Consider the following 21,346-nt stretch of genomic DNA (forward strand, 5'->3'; position numbering starts at 1 on the left):
AACTTGAAATTACGTAAGAAGAAAAATTACCTGAAGCATTGTTGAAAAATGTCTTATTGCTTCATCATAGAGACCACTGCCAATCAACACATAAGCAATAGCTATGAAACAAAATACAAAAAATATTAAAGGAAAGAAGAAAAGATCTCATACTGGAATCAGTAACTAAATTCTTTACTGAATCTTAAAAGGCAGCTCCAAGGACTAGAAGTAGTTAAAGAAAAGGAGAAGTTAATAATATGTAATGGAATTCTGCTAGCACTCCGCACTTGCTCATCGGTCTTCCAGTTCTAGTTCTATCCAGATTAAATTATTAAAGCCATCTAAAAAACATCTGCCTACAAAAAGTAACTATCTTTTCCTAAGCCCATCACTCATTTTCAACTACCAAGTGACCTTTATGATGTTACCTATCTATATATCAAAAGAACAAGTAACAAGACTGAATAATATCCATATAACATGGCAATGTGATTTTACTGTGAAAGTTATGAGAAATACCCAAATAGGCATCACAAATCTCGATTCCTGGGGGTGCTGAATTTACTGCCAATTACCTAGTAAGAACAAAAACAGAGGCTCAAATTAATAATACATTAACAGAATGCTTAGCTGTAGATAAATTCATACCACTGCAATGCAATGGTAGTCTTTTTCTTACCTCTTCTTTTCAAAATATAGTCAAAACACTATTCAAAATATACACTAAAATGAATAAACAGTGTTTGATCAATTTCTTTAGGGTACTGGTATTTTGAAATTAGAACCAAGACAATCTATTAAAACAGGGCAATACTTTAACTAAAGTTTTGCACCAGTCCATAAAACAATAATTTTTAATATTCTCAGTTACATTTCCATCTATAATATCTGCTCTAACTCCAAATCCCCAAATATCCCTGAAAAAAAATTGTTTTCTTCACGTGACATAATACTATTTTGATCACATTTCTTTGCAAAGGACTTTATTGCAACCCTCTAATTCTAGGACCTAGAATAGGTGTTCAAGATGGGCAACTAAAATTTTTACTGACATTAAGAGCATACATTTCCCAACAGTTAAAAATAGCAAACAAAACATTAAATGTGCTAGAAACATTAAATGCAGAGAGATTTAGGGTGATAAAAGTAAAGTTCAAAAACACTGAGCATCATAATAATACAAGAACTTTAGATGTATTCTTCAAAATAAAAAAGGACTGTTTTTATCCTAATTTCTTTGAAAAGATAAATTAAGGTCAAATTCATATTCAGAAGAATCAGAATGGATACTATTGAGATGTATCAGATAACAAGGTAAGTGGACACACCTGGCAGATGGCTAGCTGTATTAGTAGTAAAAACTTGTATATTGCACTCCTTAACTCCTGCCAGATACAGTCCTGAACTTTTGTGTATTAATTCACTTATTCTTTAATTGCAATGAGGCAGACACATTATTCCCATTTGCAGATAAGGAAAACAAGCAGACAAGCTGGAGCGAGACAAAGGAAGAAGGCTGCCTGGCTCGGGGAACCCACCCTCCCAAACCAGAAGCTTCCCTGATATAAATGTCTGTGTATGGGGTCCAACTGCAAAATGGGCTGAATTTCCCAGTGATTAGATGAACAGGGACTGAAGCATAGACCTGTCCTTTTTTGAGTGCAGGAAAATGCTGATTTAATGGAAAACCAAGACCAGGGCTGGGTTCTGGCACTGCCACTTACTGGTCATGTGATCACCTTAGTCACCAGCTGTTACTCTCTGGGTCCTGCCTAACAAGCCTGGAGAAAATTTTAAGTTCCTTCTGAAATTTTTAGAATTTTTAGAATTTCCTATCTATCTTCCAATAATCAGCAAATATTTGTTGAATGAGCAAATGAATTAAGTGACCCCTAAATACAAACTATGATTTAGGGGATAAATATTGTACTTAGGAACATGTTTAAATTGTCCATGGTAGGCTGTGAACAGCGCTCAAATAAAATCAAATGCACCTCTTAACTTTCTCCATCTAAAAGGTGAACATTCTTTTAGAAAAACCCAAAATATCCACTAAAAAACCCCAAATCTTACCCAACTGTAAATACCTATTAGGATACAAATATTATTGCAGGAGTCCAAAGACATTAAAAAACAAACAAACTGGGATAGCTGGAATTCTCAGAGAAATTGTTACTAACCAGCAATTCTATGTTCTTCCAAGAAAAAAATACCGTGGTACAAAAGATCCTATGCCAGCCCTGGGCCTGTGCCAACCCAGGGTCTACTAGGATTTCCCTTAGAGCAGAGAACAGGCTTGGCACATACCAGGCCTTTAACTCACTATTTAAAATAAATGAGTTGAGAGGCTGACCAGAGTCCAACAACTTCAGAGAAGACCAAATCCAATGCCTTAACAAGTCAGTTCTCAAAGAACATCACCAAGAAGGGATTAACACTTTGAAAACAGTCAACTCTCAATTATGTGCACTAGCAGAGGAAGGGAGCCAGCACAAGAAGAGCCCAGTCTTGACATGAACCATGTTTGGCCGTGGGAAGGGTACAATGATCATGTGTGAGTCAGAAAACATTTTTCTCAGGACGCTTCTGGCTACCGGCCCCACAAAGAAGCAGGTGCTTACGTCGTCTGTCCTGTCTACAATTTTGCTTCCACTCCTTCGAGTGTGAGCTGATCAAAGAGGGAGACACACCCAAAGCGTATCAGACCCTGGTGAAACAAGCCTGTTTAAAACATGCCATGAACAAGCCAGACGGCACCATCTATCTGCCGAGCCGAACAAATTCAACTCTTCCATACCACGTTCTCAGATCCAATAGTAACGGACTGGCCTCTTGAGTAAAATTAACTTAAACCTAGCTATTTTATTACACAGATTAGAGGAGGCGTGAGTCTCTTCTGCTTTCACTTCTATATTGCTCAGATTTGATGACAGCACACAAATAACCTGTTAATGCATGATTACAGCTTATAAGAGCTCATCAGCATAATTATTAATTTCCCTAGAAACACAGACGTGGGGCAGTCTTTACCGATCATTCCATCTAAGCCTTCTACTGTCAGACACATATTGCATGGATCCTCACCACGCCTGAGCATCCTATCCAAGATCAAACTACAGTCTCTGTTCCTTCTACCGCATCCCGCCTACCTGCTCTGCATCTAACAATAAATTCTAGGCAAACACCAAGTGAATATCCCCAATCCATGTCTCACCTAACTCTTCATTTGTGCTGTCATTATCAGTAGCAAACGGGAGTCTCTTTTGTTCTGCAATAGACTTGGCCTGGCTCTGAAAAGAAAACAAACATGCATTTCAGCTTAGCACAAACTGACAGAAAGCTTATAATGAAAACCTGTATTTTACAAAATTAAAGCTACATCTGATTTACATGGAAGCAAGAAAATATTCACTTAAAGTCACATTAGTTATGTATTTCAAGGACACAGTTTATGGTGAAGCTGACTTGTTCCCTCCCCTTATCATCAGTGGTTTTGTTTCCAAGAACAAATGTCTTTTTACTTCCATAGGGATTAATCTTGCTGGGTGTTTCAAAGCTCCCTCCACATTTCCACAGCTACTTAATACCTCGATTATGTTGCAAAGATCACATTCTCACAGTCAGCCCCTCCAATGGGCTTGGTACCACAATACTGCTTTTTAAACTCTAAAAATATTTTAGAAATAAGAGCTATACATTGAACAGAGATGGTGCCATAAAAGGACCAACAACATCTGACCAAGAAAGAAGACATTCTATTAAATAACGCACAGTAGGTAAGACTATAACCATCCTACTTAACATAGTAAATTCACCCATGAAGACATCCTGCAGACACACACATGCACATTTGGCAAAAGAGCTAAAACAAAAGTGGAAACTAGGGAAAAATTAAATAAGTTAGCCTAGTAACTGTAATTTTTTACAGGCAGGATTGGTCCACTGTATGAAATGATGGCTCCATTGTGTTTTGGAGCAAATCATGTCTGATAATACAAAGAGCTGCCACAGGAAGATTTGACTGCTGACACTAGATTGAGATGCGCCTAGCCTAAGGGTACACACTGAAATAACTGTGTATCAGAGTCACCAAAGATATGATGAGAACTTGTACACACGCACAGACAGGAAAAGCTGAGAAAGTCAGAGACTAAAGATCTGTCGCTTTTGGCAAAACTGTAGGATTAGAACCCAGTGACATCCCAATTATCTGAATTCCTCTTTTTTTAAATCCACAGTACAGATGCCTCCAGGTACACATCATAGCCAAATAATTTTACATGAGGTATTCCTCTGACCTATGTATATGCTGTTTAGTTAATGACTGGTACTCATTAGCCATGCTGAACTGTGGTCTCCTGGGCTTCACTGACTCAGGTACACAGTGACCAGGTATTTCCATGCATATTCCCTATCCCCTCAAAATCCAAATCGATGTTCAGATACAGAGTGGTCTTTGGTTTGCCTACAAAAGCAGGTTAAGAATAAGCTCCCTCTGGATAAAACACAAGGTAAAAGATACAGGCCAGAAGGGCATCCCATTGCAGGAGATTCAAAATTTTTACCACATTCCAGTCAGGACTCTAGACAAGATGAAAACACCTGAAAATTCTTCTATGGAAATGTTTTCTACTTTATTTCTTCCAGTAAGACCTTGATGACTAGACAGAAACTCTGCCAGCCTTTTCTTGTTTTGCTCTAAGGTGGGAGCTTCTATGTGTGGGAACCTCAAAGGGCTTCTTTAAGAAGCGGCAGATTTAACAACCTGAGGAGGCATCACAGCCCTGGACATACATACACAAGCCCCTCCCCTGTGTCAGACAGTTACAGAAAAGCTTGCAGATGACAAGGACTTTTCTGCATAGCACATTGCTTGGAGCCAAGAAAAGGAGTCTATAAATAATGCCTTAAATATTTTAAAAGTCTTATTATCTCATCCAGTATTCAAATGAGGGTCTACCATTTGCCAAGCCTGTAAGCAGGAAGATAGGGAAAGATAACAGAAATGAAATCCAATAAAAAGAAGAAATCATTTACCAAGCAAAATCAAGAATATGCTGAAGAGCATATCTGATTTTAAAGTGTTTTTATTATATTAGAAATAAATCTAACAGGAAAAGTATAGTGTGAACAAATTAATTTCTTGACCAAAAAGACTCTTTCCCATTTCTAATACTGCATCTATAGATGCCTTCTGTGAACAGAGGTGAGAACCTATGATCAAGAAAGTTAAACACACAGCCCCACATCACTAGCAGCCTAACTCCAGACCATCTGTCAGGTCCCTGCTTAGGCTTTAATTCCTGAAAGCTGTCTTGCCTGATTCCCCTAACTTAAGGGAGACTATATGCTGACCCTTTGTTCTTCCTTCATGGGATTGCACAACTGCACTCCTATGTTCGTTTGTGTAATTATGTGGTGGGTGACTCTCAGGACAGCCAAGGTTATCTGACTCTGCTATATTCCCAGTAGCACAACCCCTGGCACATAATAGGTTCAAAATAAATATCTGGAGAATTAGTGAATAAATGAATAGTCCAACTCGCATATTTTCAACCTACAGGAAAGGAAAGGCCAAGATTGATGGGCTTTCTCTGACAGTTTACTAGCTAGTGCATCTGGAAATTCTACTAGTAGAAAATATTTGCATTACTATGAGTAAGAAGATCACCAATAACTCTTAAGAATCTAATCACCAATGCAAGATGAGGGTTATCCAAATTTCTACCTCAATGTTTTCAGTGATGGCCAACTTACTACATTACCAGTAGTAAAGGCAACCCAGTCTGATTCAAAATTTTTTCCATATACAAATTGATGGCTACGCAATGAGTTAGGTAAAATCAGTTGGTCATTTTCTTGTTTGCATATCTACCTATATTCAGTAGTTCTTACACGAAAAGGCAAAACTTTGTCTGGAAAAGAAAGAGTATCCTCAAGGGAAATTTTAAACAAAAGAAGCAAACAGTATCTACATAGATGTTTAAGGGAAAGGCCTGGAAAACACTACGTTAACCTTGTTTCTGGAAGAATAACTTGGCTTCATAGACTTACACATGAACCAAAAGAAGGCCTCCGACCTTGAGGCAGGCAGGAGGAGCCTACGTGCTCACACGGACAGACAGACACAGACGTCACCCAGCGCAAGACACTCATCCCTGGAAGGGAGGGATCTCCCAGACAGTTTTGTTGGCACTGATAAGAAACCCAGATGCAAAAGATTCCCACACAGGCAAAGGCTGGAAAAACAGGATTGTGCAAATACATAAGGTTCCTAGAAATAAGGTTCAACTACGATCTCCACTTTATTCCTTGAAACTTAAAACTACAAAGTGCTGGGTCCAGATGACTAGTCATCTAATCCGTAAGTCAGTAATTCAATGTGATTAGATACCAGATGACCCATCTTTATCTTGTGCACATGGAACCACCTAGACCCAACTCTGGTTGATAAACAGAGATGATCTCTGCCTTTGGTAACTAGCATCACTGTGCTTCAGGTCACACAACAGAAGGTATGGAAAGAAGGTTCGTACCAGGATCTTTTCAGTGTTGAGGGAAAGCAAGGAGTCACAGGGTGGCGATCCTTTGGGTTCGCAGTCTGAGTCATGGAAGCTCAAAAAGGATGAGTCTGAAAAGCAAACATTCCTTGTTATTCTCCTCACCTTAAAACTTGGGGCTCTAGGTGCTTAAAAATGAACTGTAATATTAAGAATCCAGGAAACGAAAATAAGGACAAGTGTAACAAACACTGAAAGGGGCATCCTATCTTCTGCCTTTGCAACTGTGTAACATTTTGCAGTTTCCAAGTAAAAAATCTTGCATACCCATCACTGATTGTCCTCACAACCATTAATTTATATAGTTATTATGATCCTTTTATTAGACCTCTCCTATCTGGAAATTCACCAAGAGTTAAAAAAGAAATCACAGAAGGGAGATAAAAGTCAAGCCAGGGACACCTCAATGTTACAACATATGTTCTAAGGATCTAGTATCTAAAATATATAAATAAATGCTAAAATTCAAAAAGAAAAAGACAACCCAATTAAAAAACCGGCAGTTTTCCAAGAAAGACATACCAACAGCCATTGAGTACAAGAAAAGATGCTCTACATCATTGTTAATTAGGGGTACAAATCAAACTTTAATGCAGTGCCACTTTGCGCCCACTCAAATGGCTATAATTTCTTTTTTAATGGGAAATCACAAGTGTTGGCCAGGATACAGAGAAATTAGAACACTTGTGCATTGCTGATGGGGATACAAAATGGTGCAGCTGTTGTGGGAAATAGCACAGTGTTTCCTCAAAGAGCAGAGTTACCAAATGGTCCCACTATTCCACTCCTAGGTATGTATCCAAAAGACTGAAAACAGACTTAAACAAGTACATGTACATACATGTTCACAGCAGCATTATTCACAAAAATCAAAATGTCCATCAACAGACAATGGACAGACAAATGGTGATACCATTTGTATATATACACAGCGGGATGTTACTCAACCTTAAAAAAGAATAAAGCACTGATATACAACATGGAAGAACCTCCACACAAAAACAATGAAAGAAGCCAGACACAAAAGGTCATCACATACTGTATGACTCCATTTACAGGAAATACGCAGAACAGATGAACCCATAGATCATAAAGAACATTGGTGGCTGAAGGAGAGAACAGGGAGATACTGTTCCATGGGTAAGGGGGTTTACTGTGGAGTGATGGACATGTTTTGGGGTGGTTGTACATTGTGAATCTACTAAATGCCAGTGAACTGTTCACTTAAAAATGGTTTATGTAATTTGCCTTTTACCTCAATAAATTATTTAAAAAGATATGGTCTAATATGGTCAGCAGTCATTACAGAGCATCAAATTACATTTAAGGCAACATGTGAATCAACTTAGCCAAATTCTCATGTGTGTATGTCTTAACAGGAAACTGTACAGGATACATCAAAGAAGCTGTGGTTGGTAAGAAATTACTGAAGCTGGAATGTTAGGGTTCACTAGATGCAAACAGGGTTTAAAAGGATGGATGGGTTTAGACTGGAGCACAAAAAGGGAATGGGCATTTCAGGAGGAATGAGTGGTGTACACAAAAGTACAAAGGCAAGAAAATGCAAAGAGGCAGTGAGCAGACACCTTTGGCTAGAGGAGGGAGTTGGAGTTGGAAAAATAAAAGGTATGAGGTTGGAAGATAAGTGGTTAGACTGGGGAAAGTCTTGGACCTAAGAGGAAGACTTCAGTCTGCCGAGAATGCAGAGACAGTAATGGATGTTGGTAGGGTAGTCGGACATATATTAACTTATAACCTGTTTCCCCTACCTTTGAAAAAAGCTGACATTTGAGAACTCATCCTATGCTAAGCACTGTGCTAGACACTGCATGTATATGGTCTTATTCCATTCCAGCAATCCCTCTACTGATGGAATTGATTGTTTTGATAAATACACACCTATATCATTTTAAATGGCTGCAATAGCATTCCTGCACATGGAAAGTAACCATTCCTCATCATTGGGTACCTTGGATGTCCTTCCTTTTTTCCCTAATATAAAGTGTTACAATGAGTATCCTTGACCCATATATTTGAAAATTTACCCAACTAGGCAATTAAATTAAATTCTAACAAATATAACTGCTGAGGCAAAGGGCATAATAAACATTTTAAGACATTTCATATATGTTGCTCCATTTCCTTTCCAGTATGTAATAACAATTTCTTTCCACTAGCAATGTGCAAGACAGTCTATTTCTCTCAGAGTATTGCCATCCTTTTCATCTTTACCAATCTGAAAACAGTACTACTAAGATTGAACTTCTGGCTTCTTGGCCATTTGTGTCTCTTCTTTTGTAAAGCACTTATATTCTTTTGCTAATTTTAAGTCATCTGATCTATTCTGGCCTATGATATAAAGAATTTCTAATTATTTTCTATCTGGTCAGCCAATATTCCCAGCACCACTTATTAAATTATCCACTTGAATGCCAGCTTTACATTACATTATAGTCACTAGGGTCTGTCTCTAGACCTTTTTTTTTTTTGGTATCATTAATATACACTTACTAGATTCCCCCCATTATCAAGTTCCCACCACATACACCATTATAGTCACTGTCCATCACCATAGTAAGGTACTATAGAATCACTACTTCTCTTCTCTGTGTTATACTGCCTTCCCTGTGAACCCCCTGTACATTATGTGTGCTAATGGTAATACCTCTTTTTCCCCTTATCCCTCCCTTCCCTCCCATCCTCCCCAGTCCCTTTCCCTTTGGTAACTGTTAGTCCATTCTTGGGTTCTGTGATTCCACTGCTGTTTTGTTCCTTCAGTTTTTGCTTTGTTCTTACACTCCACAGAAGAGTGAAATCATTTGATACTTGTCTTTCTCCACCGGCTTATCTCACTGAGCATAATACCCTCTAGCTCCATCCATGCTGTTGCAAATGGTAGGATTTGTTTTCTTCTTATGGCTGAATAATATTCCATTGTGTATATTTACCACCTCTTCTTTATCCATTCATCTACTGATGGACACTTAGGTTGCTTCCATTTCTTGGCTATTGTAAACAGTGCTGCGATAAACATAGGGGTGCATCTGTCTTTTTCAAACTGGGCTGCTGCATTCTTAGGGTAAATTTCTAGGAGTGGGATTCCTGGGTCAAATGGTATTTCTATTTTGAGTTTTTGAGGAATCTCCATACTGTTTGCCACAATGGTGGAACTAATTTACATTCCCACCAGCAGTGTAGGAGGGTTCCCCTTTCTCCATATCCTCGCCAACAATTGTTGTTGTCTGTCTTTTGGATGGTGACCATCCTAACTGGTGTGAGGTGGCATCTCATTTTGGCTTTAATTTGCATTTCTCTGATGATTAGCAATGTGGAGCATCTTTTCATGTGCCTGTTGGCCATCTGAATTTCTTCTTTGGAGAACTATCTGTTCAGCTCCTCTGACCATTTTTAATTGGATCATTTGCTTTTTGTTTGTTGAGGTGCATGAGCTCTTTGTATATTTTGGATGTCAACCCTTCATCAGATATGTCATTTATTAATATACTTTCTCATACTGTAGGATGTCTTTTTGTTCTACTGATGGTGTCCTTTGCTGTACGGAGGCTTTTTAGTTTGATATAGTCTCATTTGTTCATTTTTTATTTTGTTTCCCTTGCCTGTGGAGATATGTTCATGAAGAAGTTGTTCATGATGGTAGTCAAAAGAGTTTTGCTATATTTTCTTCTAAGAGTTTTATGGTTTCATGACTTGCATTCAGGTCTTTGATCCATTTCGAGTTTACTTTTGTGTATGGAGTTTGACAGAAATCCCGTTTCATTCTCTTACATGTAGCTGTCCAGTTTTGCCAACACCAGCTGTTGAAGAGGCTGTCTTTTCCCCATTGTATATCCATGGCTACTTTATCATATATTAATTGGCCATATATGCTTGGGTTAATATCTAGAGTCTCTATTCTGTTCCACTGGTCTATGTTTCTGTTGTTGTGCCACTACCAAATTGTCTTGATTACTGTGGCTTTGTAGTAGAGCTTTAAGTTGGGAAGCCAGATCCCTCCTGCTTTATTCTTCCTTCTCAGGATTGCTTTGGCTATTCAGGGTCTTTTGTGGTTCCATATGAATTTTAGAACTTTGTTCCAGTTCGTTGAAGAATGCTGTTTGTATTTTGATAGGGATTTCATTGAATCTGTAGATTGCTTTAGGCAGGATGGCCATTGGACAATATTAATTCTTCCTACCCAAGAGTATGGGGTGAATTTCCATTTATCAGTGTCCTCTTTAATTTCTCTTAGGAGTGTTTTGTAGTTTTCAGGGTACAGGTCTTTCACTCCCTTGGTTAGGTTTATTCCTAGGAATTTTATTCTTTTTGATGCAATTGTGAATGGAATTGTTTTCTTGATTTCCCTTTCTGCTAGTTCATCATTAGTGTATAGGCCTGCAACAGATTTCTGTTTATTAACTTTGTATCCTGCAACTTCGCTGAATTCAGACATTGGTTCTAGTAGTTTTGGAGTGGATACTTTAGGGTTTTTTTATGTACAGTATCATGTCATCTGCAGTGACAGTTTGACTTCTTCCTTACCAATCTGGGTGCCTTTTATTTCTTTGTGTTGTCTCACTGCTGTGGCTAGGACCTCCAGTACTATGTTGAATAAAATCAGGAAGAGTGGGCATCCTTGTCTTGTTCCCAATCATAGAGGAAAAGCTTTCATCTTCTCAATGTTGAGTATGATGTTGGCTGTGGGTTTGTCATATATGGCCTTTATTATGTTGAGGTACTTGCCTTCTATACCCATTTTGTTAAGAGTTTTTATCATGAATGGATGTTGAATTTTGTCTAATGCTTTTTCAGCGTCTATGGAGATGATCATGTGGTTTTTGTCCTTCTTTTTGTTGATGTGGTGGATGATGTTGATGGATTTTTGAATGTTGTACCATCCTTGCATCCCTGGGATGAACCCCACTTGAATGGTGTATGATCCTTTTGATGTATTTTTGAATTTGTTTGCTAATATTTTGTTGAGTATTTTTGCATCTATGTTCATCAGGGATATTGATGTGTAATTTTCCTTTTTGGTGGGGTCTTTGCCTGACTTTGGTATTAGAGTGATGCTGGCTTCATAGAATGCATTTGGAAGTATTACCTCCTCTTCTATTTTTTGGAAAACTTTAAGGAGAATGGGTATTATGTCTTCTCTATATGTCTGATAAAATTCAGCAGTGAATCCATATGGTCAGGGGTTTTGTTCCTGGGTAGTTTTTTGATTACTGATTAAATTTCATTGCTGGTAATTGGTCTGTTTAGATTTCCTGTTTCTTCCTGGGTCAGTCTTAGAAGGTTATATTTTTCTAGAAAGTTGTTCATTTCTTCTAGGTTATCCAGTTTGTAAGCATATAGATTTTCATAGTATTCTCTAATAATTCTGTGTATTTCTGTGGTGTTCATCGTGATTTTTCCTCATTTCTGATTCTGTTTATGTGTGTCGATTGTCTTTTCTTCTTAATAAGTCTGGCTAGGGGTTTATCTATTTTATTTTGTCAAATAACCAGCTCTTGGTTTTATTAATTTTTTCTATTGTTTTATTCTTCTCAATTTAATTTATTTCTTCTCTGATCTTTATTATGCCCCTCCTTCTGCTGACTTTGGGTCTCATTTGTTCTTCTTTCTCCAGTTTCAATAATTATGAATTCAGACTATTCATTTGGGATTGTTCTTCCTTCTTTAAATAGGCTTGGTTTGCTATATACTTTCCTCTTAGAACTGCCTTTGCTGCATCCCACAGAAGTTGGGGCTTTGTGTTGTTCTTTTCATTTGTCTCCATATATTGCTTGATCTCTCTTTTAATTTGGTCACTGATCCACTGATTATTTAGGACCATGTTGTTAAGCCTCCATGTGTTTGTGAGCTTTTTTGTTTTCTTTGTACAATTTACTTCTAGTTTCATACCCTTGTTGTCTGAGAAGTTGGTTGATACAATTTCAATCTTTTTGAATTTACTGAGTCTCTTTTTGTGGCCTAGTATGTGGTCTATTCTGGAAGATGTTCCATGTGCACTTGAGAAGAATGTGAATCCTGCTGCTTTTGGGTGCAGAGTTCTGTAGATGTCTGTTAGGTCCATCTATTCTAATGTGTTGTTCAGTGCCTCTGCGTCCTTACTTATTTTCTGTCTGGTTGATCTCTCCTTTGGAGTGAGTGGAGTGTTGAAGTCTCCTAAAATGAATGCATTGCTTTATATTTCCCCCTATATTCTGTTATTATTTGTTTCACATATGTAGGTGTTCCTGTGTTCAGTGCATAGATATTTATAGTGGTTATATCCTCTTGTTGGACTGACCCCTTTATCACATTATGTAATGTGCTTGTCTCCTGTTACTTTCTTTGTTTTGAAGTCTATTTTGTCTGATACAGGTACTGCAACTCCTGCTTTTTTCTCCCTATTGTTTGGATGAAATATCTTTTACCATCCCTTCACTTTTTATTCTGTGTATGTCTTTGGGTTTGAAGTGAGTCTCTTGTAAGCAGCATATAGATGGGTCTTGCTTTTTTATGCATTCTATTACTCTGTGTCTTTTGATTGGTGCATTCAGTCCATTTACATTTAGGGTGATTATCAATAGATATGTACTTATTGCCATTGCAGGCTTTGGATTTGTGGTTACCAAAGGTTCAAGGGCAGCTTCTTTAGTATCTAATCATCTAATGTAATTCACTTATTATGCTATTATACACACAGTCTGATGATACTTTATTTCTCTCCCCTCTTTTTCTTCCTCCTCCAGTCTTCATATATTAGGTGTTTTATTTTGTACTCTTTGTGTTTCCCTTGACTGATTTTGTGGATAGCTGATTTTATTTTGACTTTAGTATTTGGTTGGTCTATTTTCTTTGCTGTGGTTTTATTTTCTCTGGTGACAGCTATTTAGTCTTAGGAGTGCTTCCATCTAGAGCAGTCCCTTTAAAATACATTGTAGAGATGGTTTGTGGGAGGCAAATTCCAACTTTTTCTTATCTGGGAATTGTTTAATTCCTCCTTCAAATTTAAATTCAATGCCCTTCTGTTTCATTGCATTAAATACATCATGCCACTCCCTTCTGACCTGTAAGGTTTCTGCTGAGAAGTCTGATGATAGTCTGATAGGTTTTCCTTTGTAGGTGATCTTTTTTCTCTCTCTGGTTGCTTTTAATCCTCTGTCCTTGTCTTTGATCTTTGCCATTTTAATTGTTATATGTCTTAGTGTTGTCCTTGGGTCCCTTGTGTTGGGAGGTCTGTGCACTTCCGTGATCTCCGTGGTCTGAGAGACCATTTCCTTCCCCAGATTGGGGGAGTTTTCAGCAATTATTTCTTCACACACTTTCTACCCCTTTTTCTCTTTTTCTTCTGGTACCCCTATAATGCGAATATTGTTCCATTTGGATTGGTCACACAGTTCTCTTAATATTCTTTCCTTCCTAGAGATCCTTTTATCTTTCTCTGCATCAGCTTCTCTGTATTCCTGTCCTGATTTCTATTCCATTAACAGTCGCTTGCACCTCATTCAGTCTCCTCTTAAATCCTTCCATTATTTGTTTCATTTCTGTTATCTGCCTCCAGAATTCATCCCTTAGCTCTTGCATATTTCTCTGTAGCTCCATCAGCATGCTTATGACTTTCATTTTGAATTTTTTCAGGAATATTGGTGATTGCAGTCTCACCAGGCCCTCTCTGTGGTATTTGAGGGATTTTGGACTGAACAAGGTTCTTCTGCCTTTTATGGTTATGGGAGTGGTCACCGGGGAGTGGCGTGTGTGTCAGCTGCAAAACCAAAGTCCCTTCCTGCTTGCTGGTTGCCTTGCCCATCTCCACTGCCTGTGCCGGTCAACCACACACAGGGAGCAGCCTCTGGTTTAATTCCCTGAGCTGCCGTGGGTGGGGTGGCCCTTGGGATGGCCCAGGGCACTGGTGGGGGTCACTGGCCAGCAGCACATGTTCGCCAACAGAACAGAGCCCCTTCATGCCTCCCAGACTCTGCACCCGTCTCCTCTATCTGTGCTGGTCGACCACACACAGGGGGCAGCCTCTGGGTTAATCCCCTGAGCTGTGTGGGCAGAGCGGCCCTCAGGATGGCCTAGGGCATTGGTGGGGGTTGCAGGCAAGCAGCACCTGTTTGCCACAAGAACAAAGCCCCTCCTTTGTGCCTTCCAGACTCTGCACCAGTCTCCACTGTGTCAGTCAACTGCATGCAGGGGGCAGTCTCTGGGTCTGGGCCGGTTAGCCGTGTGCAGGGAGAAGCCTCTGTGTGGTTGCGGTGGGTGGGGCTGCTCCCCAGCTGTTCCACAGCAATGGTGGGTCAGCCAGTTTGCTTTCAGTACTGGCAGGGGGGAAGGAATGGCAGGCTGCTTATCGCCATAAGGGGCTTCAGAGATGCATTGCCACCCAGGGGTTAGGGCGCCTCAAGTTCCTTAAAGTTCCCAGCCTGCTGGGCTGAGTGTGCCAGAACGATTTTGTCCACCTGTTAAACCGTTGTCCCTTTAAGGCTTTTAAAACATCTGCCTTTCTTTTCTCCCAGGGCAGCTGGGTGTGGGAACCTGTTTGCAGTCTTAGTCTCGGATTTTGCTTTTCCGTCCCTCTAATATCCAGTACCCCATGCAATGTGTGTCTGTGCTCCCGGTGCAGATTCCTAGGGCTGGTTATTTAGCAGTCCTGTGCTTCTACTCCCTCGCCACTCTATTTCTTTTCCTCCCACCAGTGAGCTGGGGTAGGGGGAGTGCTCAGGTCCTGCCGGGTCACACTTTGTATCTTACCCTTTTCCATGAGATGTTGAGTTCTTGCAGATGTAGATGTAGCCTGGCTGGTATACTGTATCTTCTGGTCACTCTTTTAGGAATAGTTGTATTTGCTGTATTTTCAAAATATATATGGTTTTGGGAGGAGATTTCTGCCACCCTACTCATGCCACCATCTTCAGAATCTTCCTCCATACCCCCATTCTTAAGGTACCCTTACATCTGTTTTCCTATTTATGTGTTAGCCTTATCAGGTTTATCTACTTTATTGTTTTAAATAACCAAATCCTGGATCTATTTCTCAATTCTTCAGTTGCTCTGTTTCTAATTCCTTTATCCTGGCTTTGCTCTAACTAGCCCCTCCAATGTCCTTCATCTGCTCTTCTTGTTTCTCAAGTTTAGCAGCCAGTTGATTTATCCCCCTTCTTCTTTAATACTAAGAAGCCACAGAAGGCTTGCACAGGAAGAAAGGTCACTGACAGTCATGTGAGGTGAGGACAGGAGGGCAGGTCAATGAAGCCTGGATGGAGAAAAAAGGGGGAAAGTTCAAACAAAGGCCGAGGGTTGAAATGGAGGGTCATAGTCTAAGGAGGTATAGGAAGTCCAACAGTGCTTTGAGAAAAAGTAGGCATGGGGAGAGGAAAAAGGTGCCAGCTTCTGGTTTGCACAGCTAGACAAAGAGTGGTACCCTGACCTGAAATGGGAAGGTCAAGGGGAAGACTGGCTCAGGGAAGTCAAAGAGGTAACTCTGGGTTTAAGTCAAGCTCCTGTGAGACGCGAACCTGTAAGCCATCTTGCTCAAAGCTAGGAAATTCCAGAGAAAGATAGGAACTATGGTATCAGTTTGCTAATCACTAATTTATGAGGGATTACTAGGCAGAGAAAGTAGGTAAGCTCTAAGGCTGAGGAAGCTACGTGTAAGGAGAAGAAAAGAGCTGAGCCTGGTGGAAACAAGGTATTGAAGAGGCAGAGGGAGAATCAACTTGGCAATTTACTTTTCTAACAGACTATCCATTTCTTTAAATTATTCTACTTCTTTGCCATCAAACTATACAAAGGTGTTACAGTGATTTTAAATTTTCATTATACACCTTTCTTCCTAAAGTCAAAAAATTGCTTCTTCTCACTTTTCTTTGTCAACTTTGCTAGATAATTGCCTAAACGTTACCAGTATTTTCAAAGAACCAACTCTGATATTAAATCTACTCTTTTCCACACTGGGTTTTTCTTATATAGTGTTGTTCAAGTGTACCTGGAGATACTTTCCTCTTGGATCCTAATGTGAGAGCAGCCGGGGACCCCCAAACATGGGGATACACTTTTGTTCTCTGTATGTTCTCTTTAAACTGTTCCCTGTGTCTTGAATCCTTAAGTTCAATAGGGAATAAAAAAAAGATTTCCTCAAACAGAAAAAAAAAAAATCTACTCTTTTCCTGACTTCAAATTTAATTAATTAGCTTGGAAGCAAACTGATAGAGTATGGTTCAGGCACAGGCTGTGGAGCCAGGCTGACTCAGATCAGATGCCTGACTAGCTATTTGACTTAGGACAAGTCCTTTAATAGCTCCCAGCCTTAGTTCCCTTGCGTGTAAAATAGGAATAACTATTACTGCATATTCTCATAGGGCTACTGTGATATTCAGAGAAAATTCAGAGAAATAACTGCTAAATGTTACCCTATACATCTAGGCTAAAATTATGTTGTTTTCCTGTCAATTTTTTCTCTCTCTTTTGGTCTTCCCAGTACTTTACACCTTTCCAAATGCTTTCACAAACATTATTTCTTTTTGTTCTTCATCCCCTGAGGTTGACAGAACATACTTTAGACTCATTGTACACACAAGGAAGTAAGCTCGATGTTAATGGACATGTTTAAGGTCACAAAATGAAGAAATAACAGAGTGGAGACTTGCCCCACCTGTGCTCTAGGACCACACCGGTAACGAACGGTTCATTTGTCACCACTCGCTCTGCCAATGCTGCATCCTCGTAATGAACAGTTTAGGGATAGCAGTGCCACAAAACTCCTTCCTCTGCTCCTAAACCTTACATACAGAGACTCTAAGAGCAGATTTGGTTGAGAGACAAAGGGCCGATGGTGTTAGGTTCAAGAAAGAATTGGAGACAGTGCATGTAAACGTCTCCTTCAAGGAGCTGCATTGTAAAGGGAGCCAAGAGATGAGGTGGTGGCTGCAGGACATGTGGTCCTGCCTTTGCACTGGTTCTTTCAAGACAGGCGCTACTGCAGCCATTTGGATGCAGCTGGGAGACAAGGGGACACCAGACCACATGTTCATTGGGGCACCAGAGCACTACCCTAGGCAGAAGCCTGCGACGCACCCACCCTGTCAGGGCCGAAGGCCAAAGCTCCCCAGACAGCCAGGCAGGCAGAGAGTGGGTATGGTAGGGAGGTGTGGAAGTTCTTGGTGAGTGCTTCTTTCTCAATCAAGTAAGAGGGGACATCGCCACCCAGTGAGGAAGGAAGGTGGTATTGAAAGTAGCACGTATTTGTCACATATCCACGGCTGCAAGTGAAGACTGAAAGCTTGCAAACAGCAGACTCATGGCCAGTCCCTGAAGGAAACATTTTTAAGGCATTCACCAGCTGCTGGGTGGTCCTCTCACTGACCACCTTGCTCTAGTTACAACAGAAGATGTGCCAAGCTCGGCCCGTTCACATTTGTTCATACCTGACGACAAGGATGACTGGGCTTTTTCTGGGGATGGACTAGACCTGGGAATTCAGATGCCAGGCACTTGCTGCAAGCTGTCCTCACTGGGGTGCGGTGACCTGGGGGCGGCAGTACCACCATGGCTGAAGAAGCTCTCTTAAGGCCAAGCCACTGCCATGTGGCATCACTTTGTGTCACCTTGTGCTTGTAGGCCTCTCTGAATTTGCAAGGCAGCCATCACAGAGGCCGCTCTGCATCACACTGCTCAGTGCTGGTCACAAGTGCTGAATGTCTTTTAGGATGTAATAACAGGGAAAGTAGTAACAGGAAAAATTCTCCTTGGAGAATTTATATGCTTCGTCTATTCTATTAAAATATTATTCATCAGTACCTGAGATGTGTGAGTCACCATAAAGTGCCTTGAAAACAGACGCTGCTGCTCACTGAGAAATAGATTATAAAGTCAATATATAATTATTCCGTTCAAACAAGGACCTGCAAAGGCCATCTTAGAGTGGTATTTTAAAGCGTGAATGTAACCTGATCAAAGCTGTATTAACCCACATAAAAGTACTAACACATGTGAAGAATATATAGAACCAAAAGAAAATGAGTTGGTCAGCTGTGCAGATGGAGAAAGAGGCATGGAAGCACATTAAGTAGTGCCAATCCAGGAACAGAACAGGGCAGAGGGTGCTGAAGCCAAAACTGGGCAGCCGGCCTGACCTGCTGAGGCTATTGACTTAGCCCGGGGCTACAGGCCAGCCGGAAGCAGCACCAGAGCGCCAAGCAGCACATACTTTTATGAGCTGAAGGCTTTCTCACAAAGGCTTTCTCATACACTGTCAAGTACCAGCTATACTGGGTAAAGTGACCTCAACCATGATAAGACACCAGCAGGGACTAGGGAACACAGAGGCACTTAAAACACCCCAAACACGGGCAGGGAAAAGTCGCCGGAGGAGTCAACAGGTCTTTTGCATGGAAGAGGTGCTGAGCGGACGCACCACCTAACACAGGGCCCGCTGTCTGTCTAGGCAAAGAACGCCAGCACCTGAGCAGCAAGTCCACACACTGCGCTGGCTGCTGGGTCAGAGACAAAGCCTTACCGAGTATTTCCCGTCAAACTGAGGTAACATGGAATGAGACATTATTAGTAAGTTTAGAAACCGGTATCAGTTATTGATCTGGGCTTCCCTCTGGTTACACACTGTTCACTTTGTGAAAATGCATGCGGTACATATTGTGATACATGTGTTTTTATGCATATGTCATATTTCAATAAAAAGTAAAAATTTTAAAAAGATAACAGGAGAGGTTAGAAAGTATTAACCCAAAGTGAACAGTACAAAAATTCTGGTACTTCAATAAATTGTGTATTTACTCAATCTGCAAGATAAGAAGCCCAAACAAAAAGAAAAGATGACCTCTTTAAAGCACATTACAGAAGGGGAAGCTTTGGAAGTCTGTCAGTCGGCCAAGTATTTGTTGAGTGCAAGGAAGCCGAGCCATCTTTGCATGCTGCAGAAGAGGCTACCCGAGGGGTTTTTATACGGAAAGTATGCTGCACTTCTGTACTCATTTTCTATGCCGGGTAGATTTTACCGCCCAGGTCACCTATATTTTGCCCTCATCCAGACGGGTGAAAAAACCCAACCCTTGTCACCCAAAGCTGAATATGCCTACCTGAGTATAGATCTTTTAAAAGGCAAAATTAATTCTTAATAACAACAGATCTATATGGAAAGTGAAAGAGTGTGCAAATGCCACAAGCTATCATTTTTATAGGGTTTATGCTGCAAAGAATGATTCCTAAACCAAGGCTTTTGGAAAGCTGCTGCTCAGTTAGCCAGGAGGCAAACACCCTCTTCCCTACCATGCCCCACAGCCAACGCTGGGAGACAGAACCACACAGGAATCTCTTCATCCTTCCTGCCTCAGCCTCAGCCCTCAACGTAAGCTCGCTATTCCACACTGGCAAATGTACTCCTATATGCCTTTAAAAAAGATCAGAAGAGATCTGCCACAAAACCTCTTGAAAATGAAGAGAAAATTAGGGCCAAGAAAAAGAGAATCAAGCCAACATACTTATGGTAAAGGTTACCCAGTTGCCATAACTGAGCATAAAACTTGAGGGTTCTTAATTTCTTTGTAGCCAGAAAAAAGGAAATAGTGCTCTTTATAAAAGCTTCCCTTTATTGATTCTCTACCACCTTCAAGTCACAGCAATAATTTAAGCACTATGAGCAATAAAACCAACTTTATGTAATTAAATGACCAGTTCCTCAGTTAAGGAAGATACCACATATACTGACAAGCTTTAAGTCTTACTTTGTCAAACAATGAGCAAGGCTTGTAAGCACCTCCATATTTTTCTGGCAGGAATTTCCAAGTTGGACAGACACTAATGCTCTTTTTTCCACAAAGAACTATGAGAAAATAAACTCAAATCTGGGATTACTAACTTCAACAAACTAAAGAAAATCACACTGAATCTGACTGAAGCCTTAAGCATGTACCATGTTAATGTCACCAGTTAGATGAAGGTGGCTGTTTGAAAACTATCAAGACTGCCTCACTTAGGAGCAAGAAGGCAGTAAAAAGAAAAATCTAATAAAGTCACTGCTTTTATTAATACATTGTCAAAGCAGGAAAATGAGTATTTTTGAAACAGTTACTAGAAACATGTTTGAATGACTAAATACATCTTAGAATCTGTAAAAAATGCATAAAGATGTGTTTACTGTAGATGAATGCCACACTGAGTAAGATGCGGTTTAGCTTTGATAGAAGAGCAGAGAACACCTGAATTCTTGAATCAATGGACAAATTATTTTAACTACACCTTAGTTTACCAGACCTACATGAGGGTGTCAAATCAAAATGCCATTCAACTCTTCCCAATCTCACCCTATTCAGGCTTGTGACCATGTCATCTCTCAAAGGTGTCTCACCCACATTACTCTTAATTCATGGCATTTATCACAGGGCCTGTCAAACACTGTCTTCCCCCACCAGAATACAGCTCCCCTCACAGTCTCAGCCAGTGGTGTTGCGCCCCAGGCTGGAGCAAAGTAGCACCTGGCAGGCATGCAGATGGCTTTCCAAAGAAAGGACAGACCTGTGCTAGCTCCACAGTTCAGAATATCAGGTTCCATGACGACCCTTGCATACATGTAAACATAAAATTCTAGAAGTTATTTAAGAACATAACTTTCAATAAACAAGCTTCAGGGTATAGGACCTGATCATCAATGTTAGTAAAAATTACACTAATATGCTATTACTCAGGAGCTACTATAAATGGTCAGGAGGCTGGGTTCAAACCTTGACTTACTCTTTCCTGTGTAACCTTTCCTATTTCTCCTTGCTTCAGCTTCACCTTAGGTAAAATGGGAATAAAAATTGTAC

General features: G+C 40.2%; 1 protein-coding gene across 9 annotated transcripts in view; it reads right to left on the reverse strand.

Moving 5' to 3' along the window:
* The window catches only part of TTC13 (tetratricopeptide repeat domain 13), an 86,388-nt gene that overhangs the window by 61,762 nt on the left and 3,280 nt on the right, over positions 1 to 21,346 (reverse strand). For 8 of the 9 annotated variants that reach the window (XR_012124369.1, XR_005062027.2, XM_037020917.2 and 5 more), the window contains exons 2-4: positions 6,519 to 6,613; positions 3,197 to 3,272; positions 31 to 101 (exon numbers count right to left, since the gene is read on the reverse strand). Coding sequence is in view for 7 of the 9 variants with exons in the window: in XM_037020917.2 (XP_036876812.2) it covers positions 31 to 101; positions 3,197 to 3,272; positions 6,519 to 6,613 (242 nt within the window). In the remaining 2 variants the exon portion in view is untranslated. The remainder of the gene's footprint in view (positions 1 to 30; positions 102 to 3,196; positions 3,273 to 6,518; positions 6,614 to 21,346) is intronic. The other variant, XM_037020918.2, reaches the window with a different exon arrangement.

The sequence above is a fragment of the Manis javanica genome, chromosome 13 (genome assembly GCF_040802235.1).
Source record: "Manis javanica isolate MJ-LG chromosome 13, MJ_LKY, whole genome shotgun sequence".
Lineage (NCBI taxonomy): Eukaryota > Metazoa > Chordata > Mammalia > Pholidota > Manidae > Manis > Manis javanica.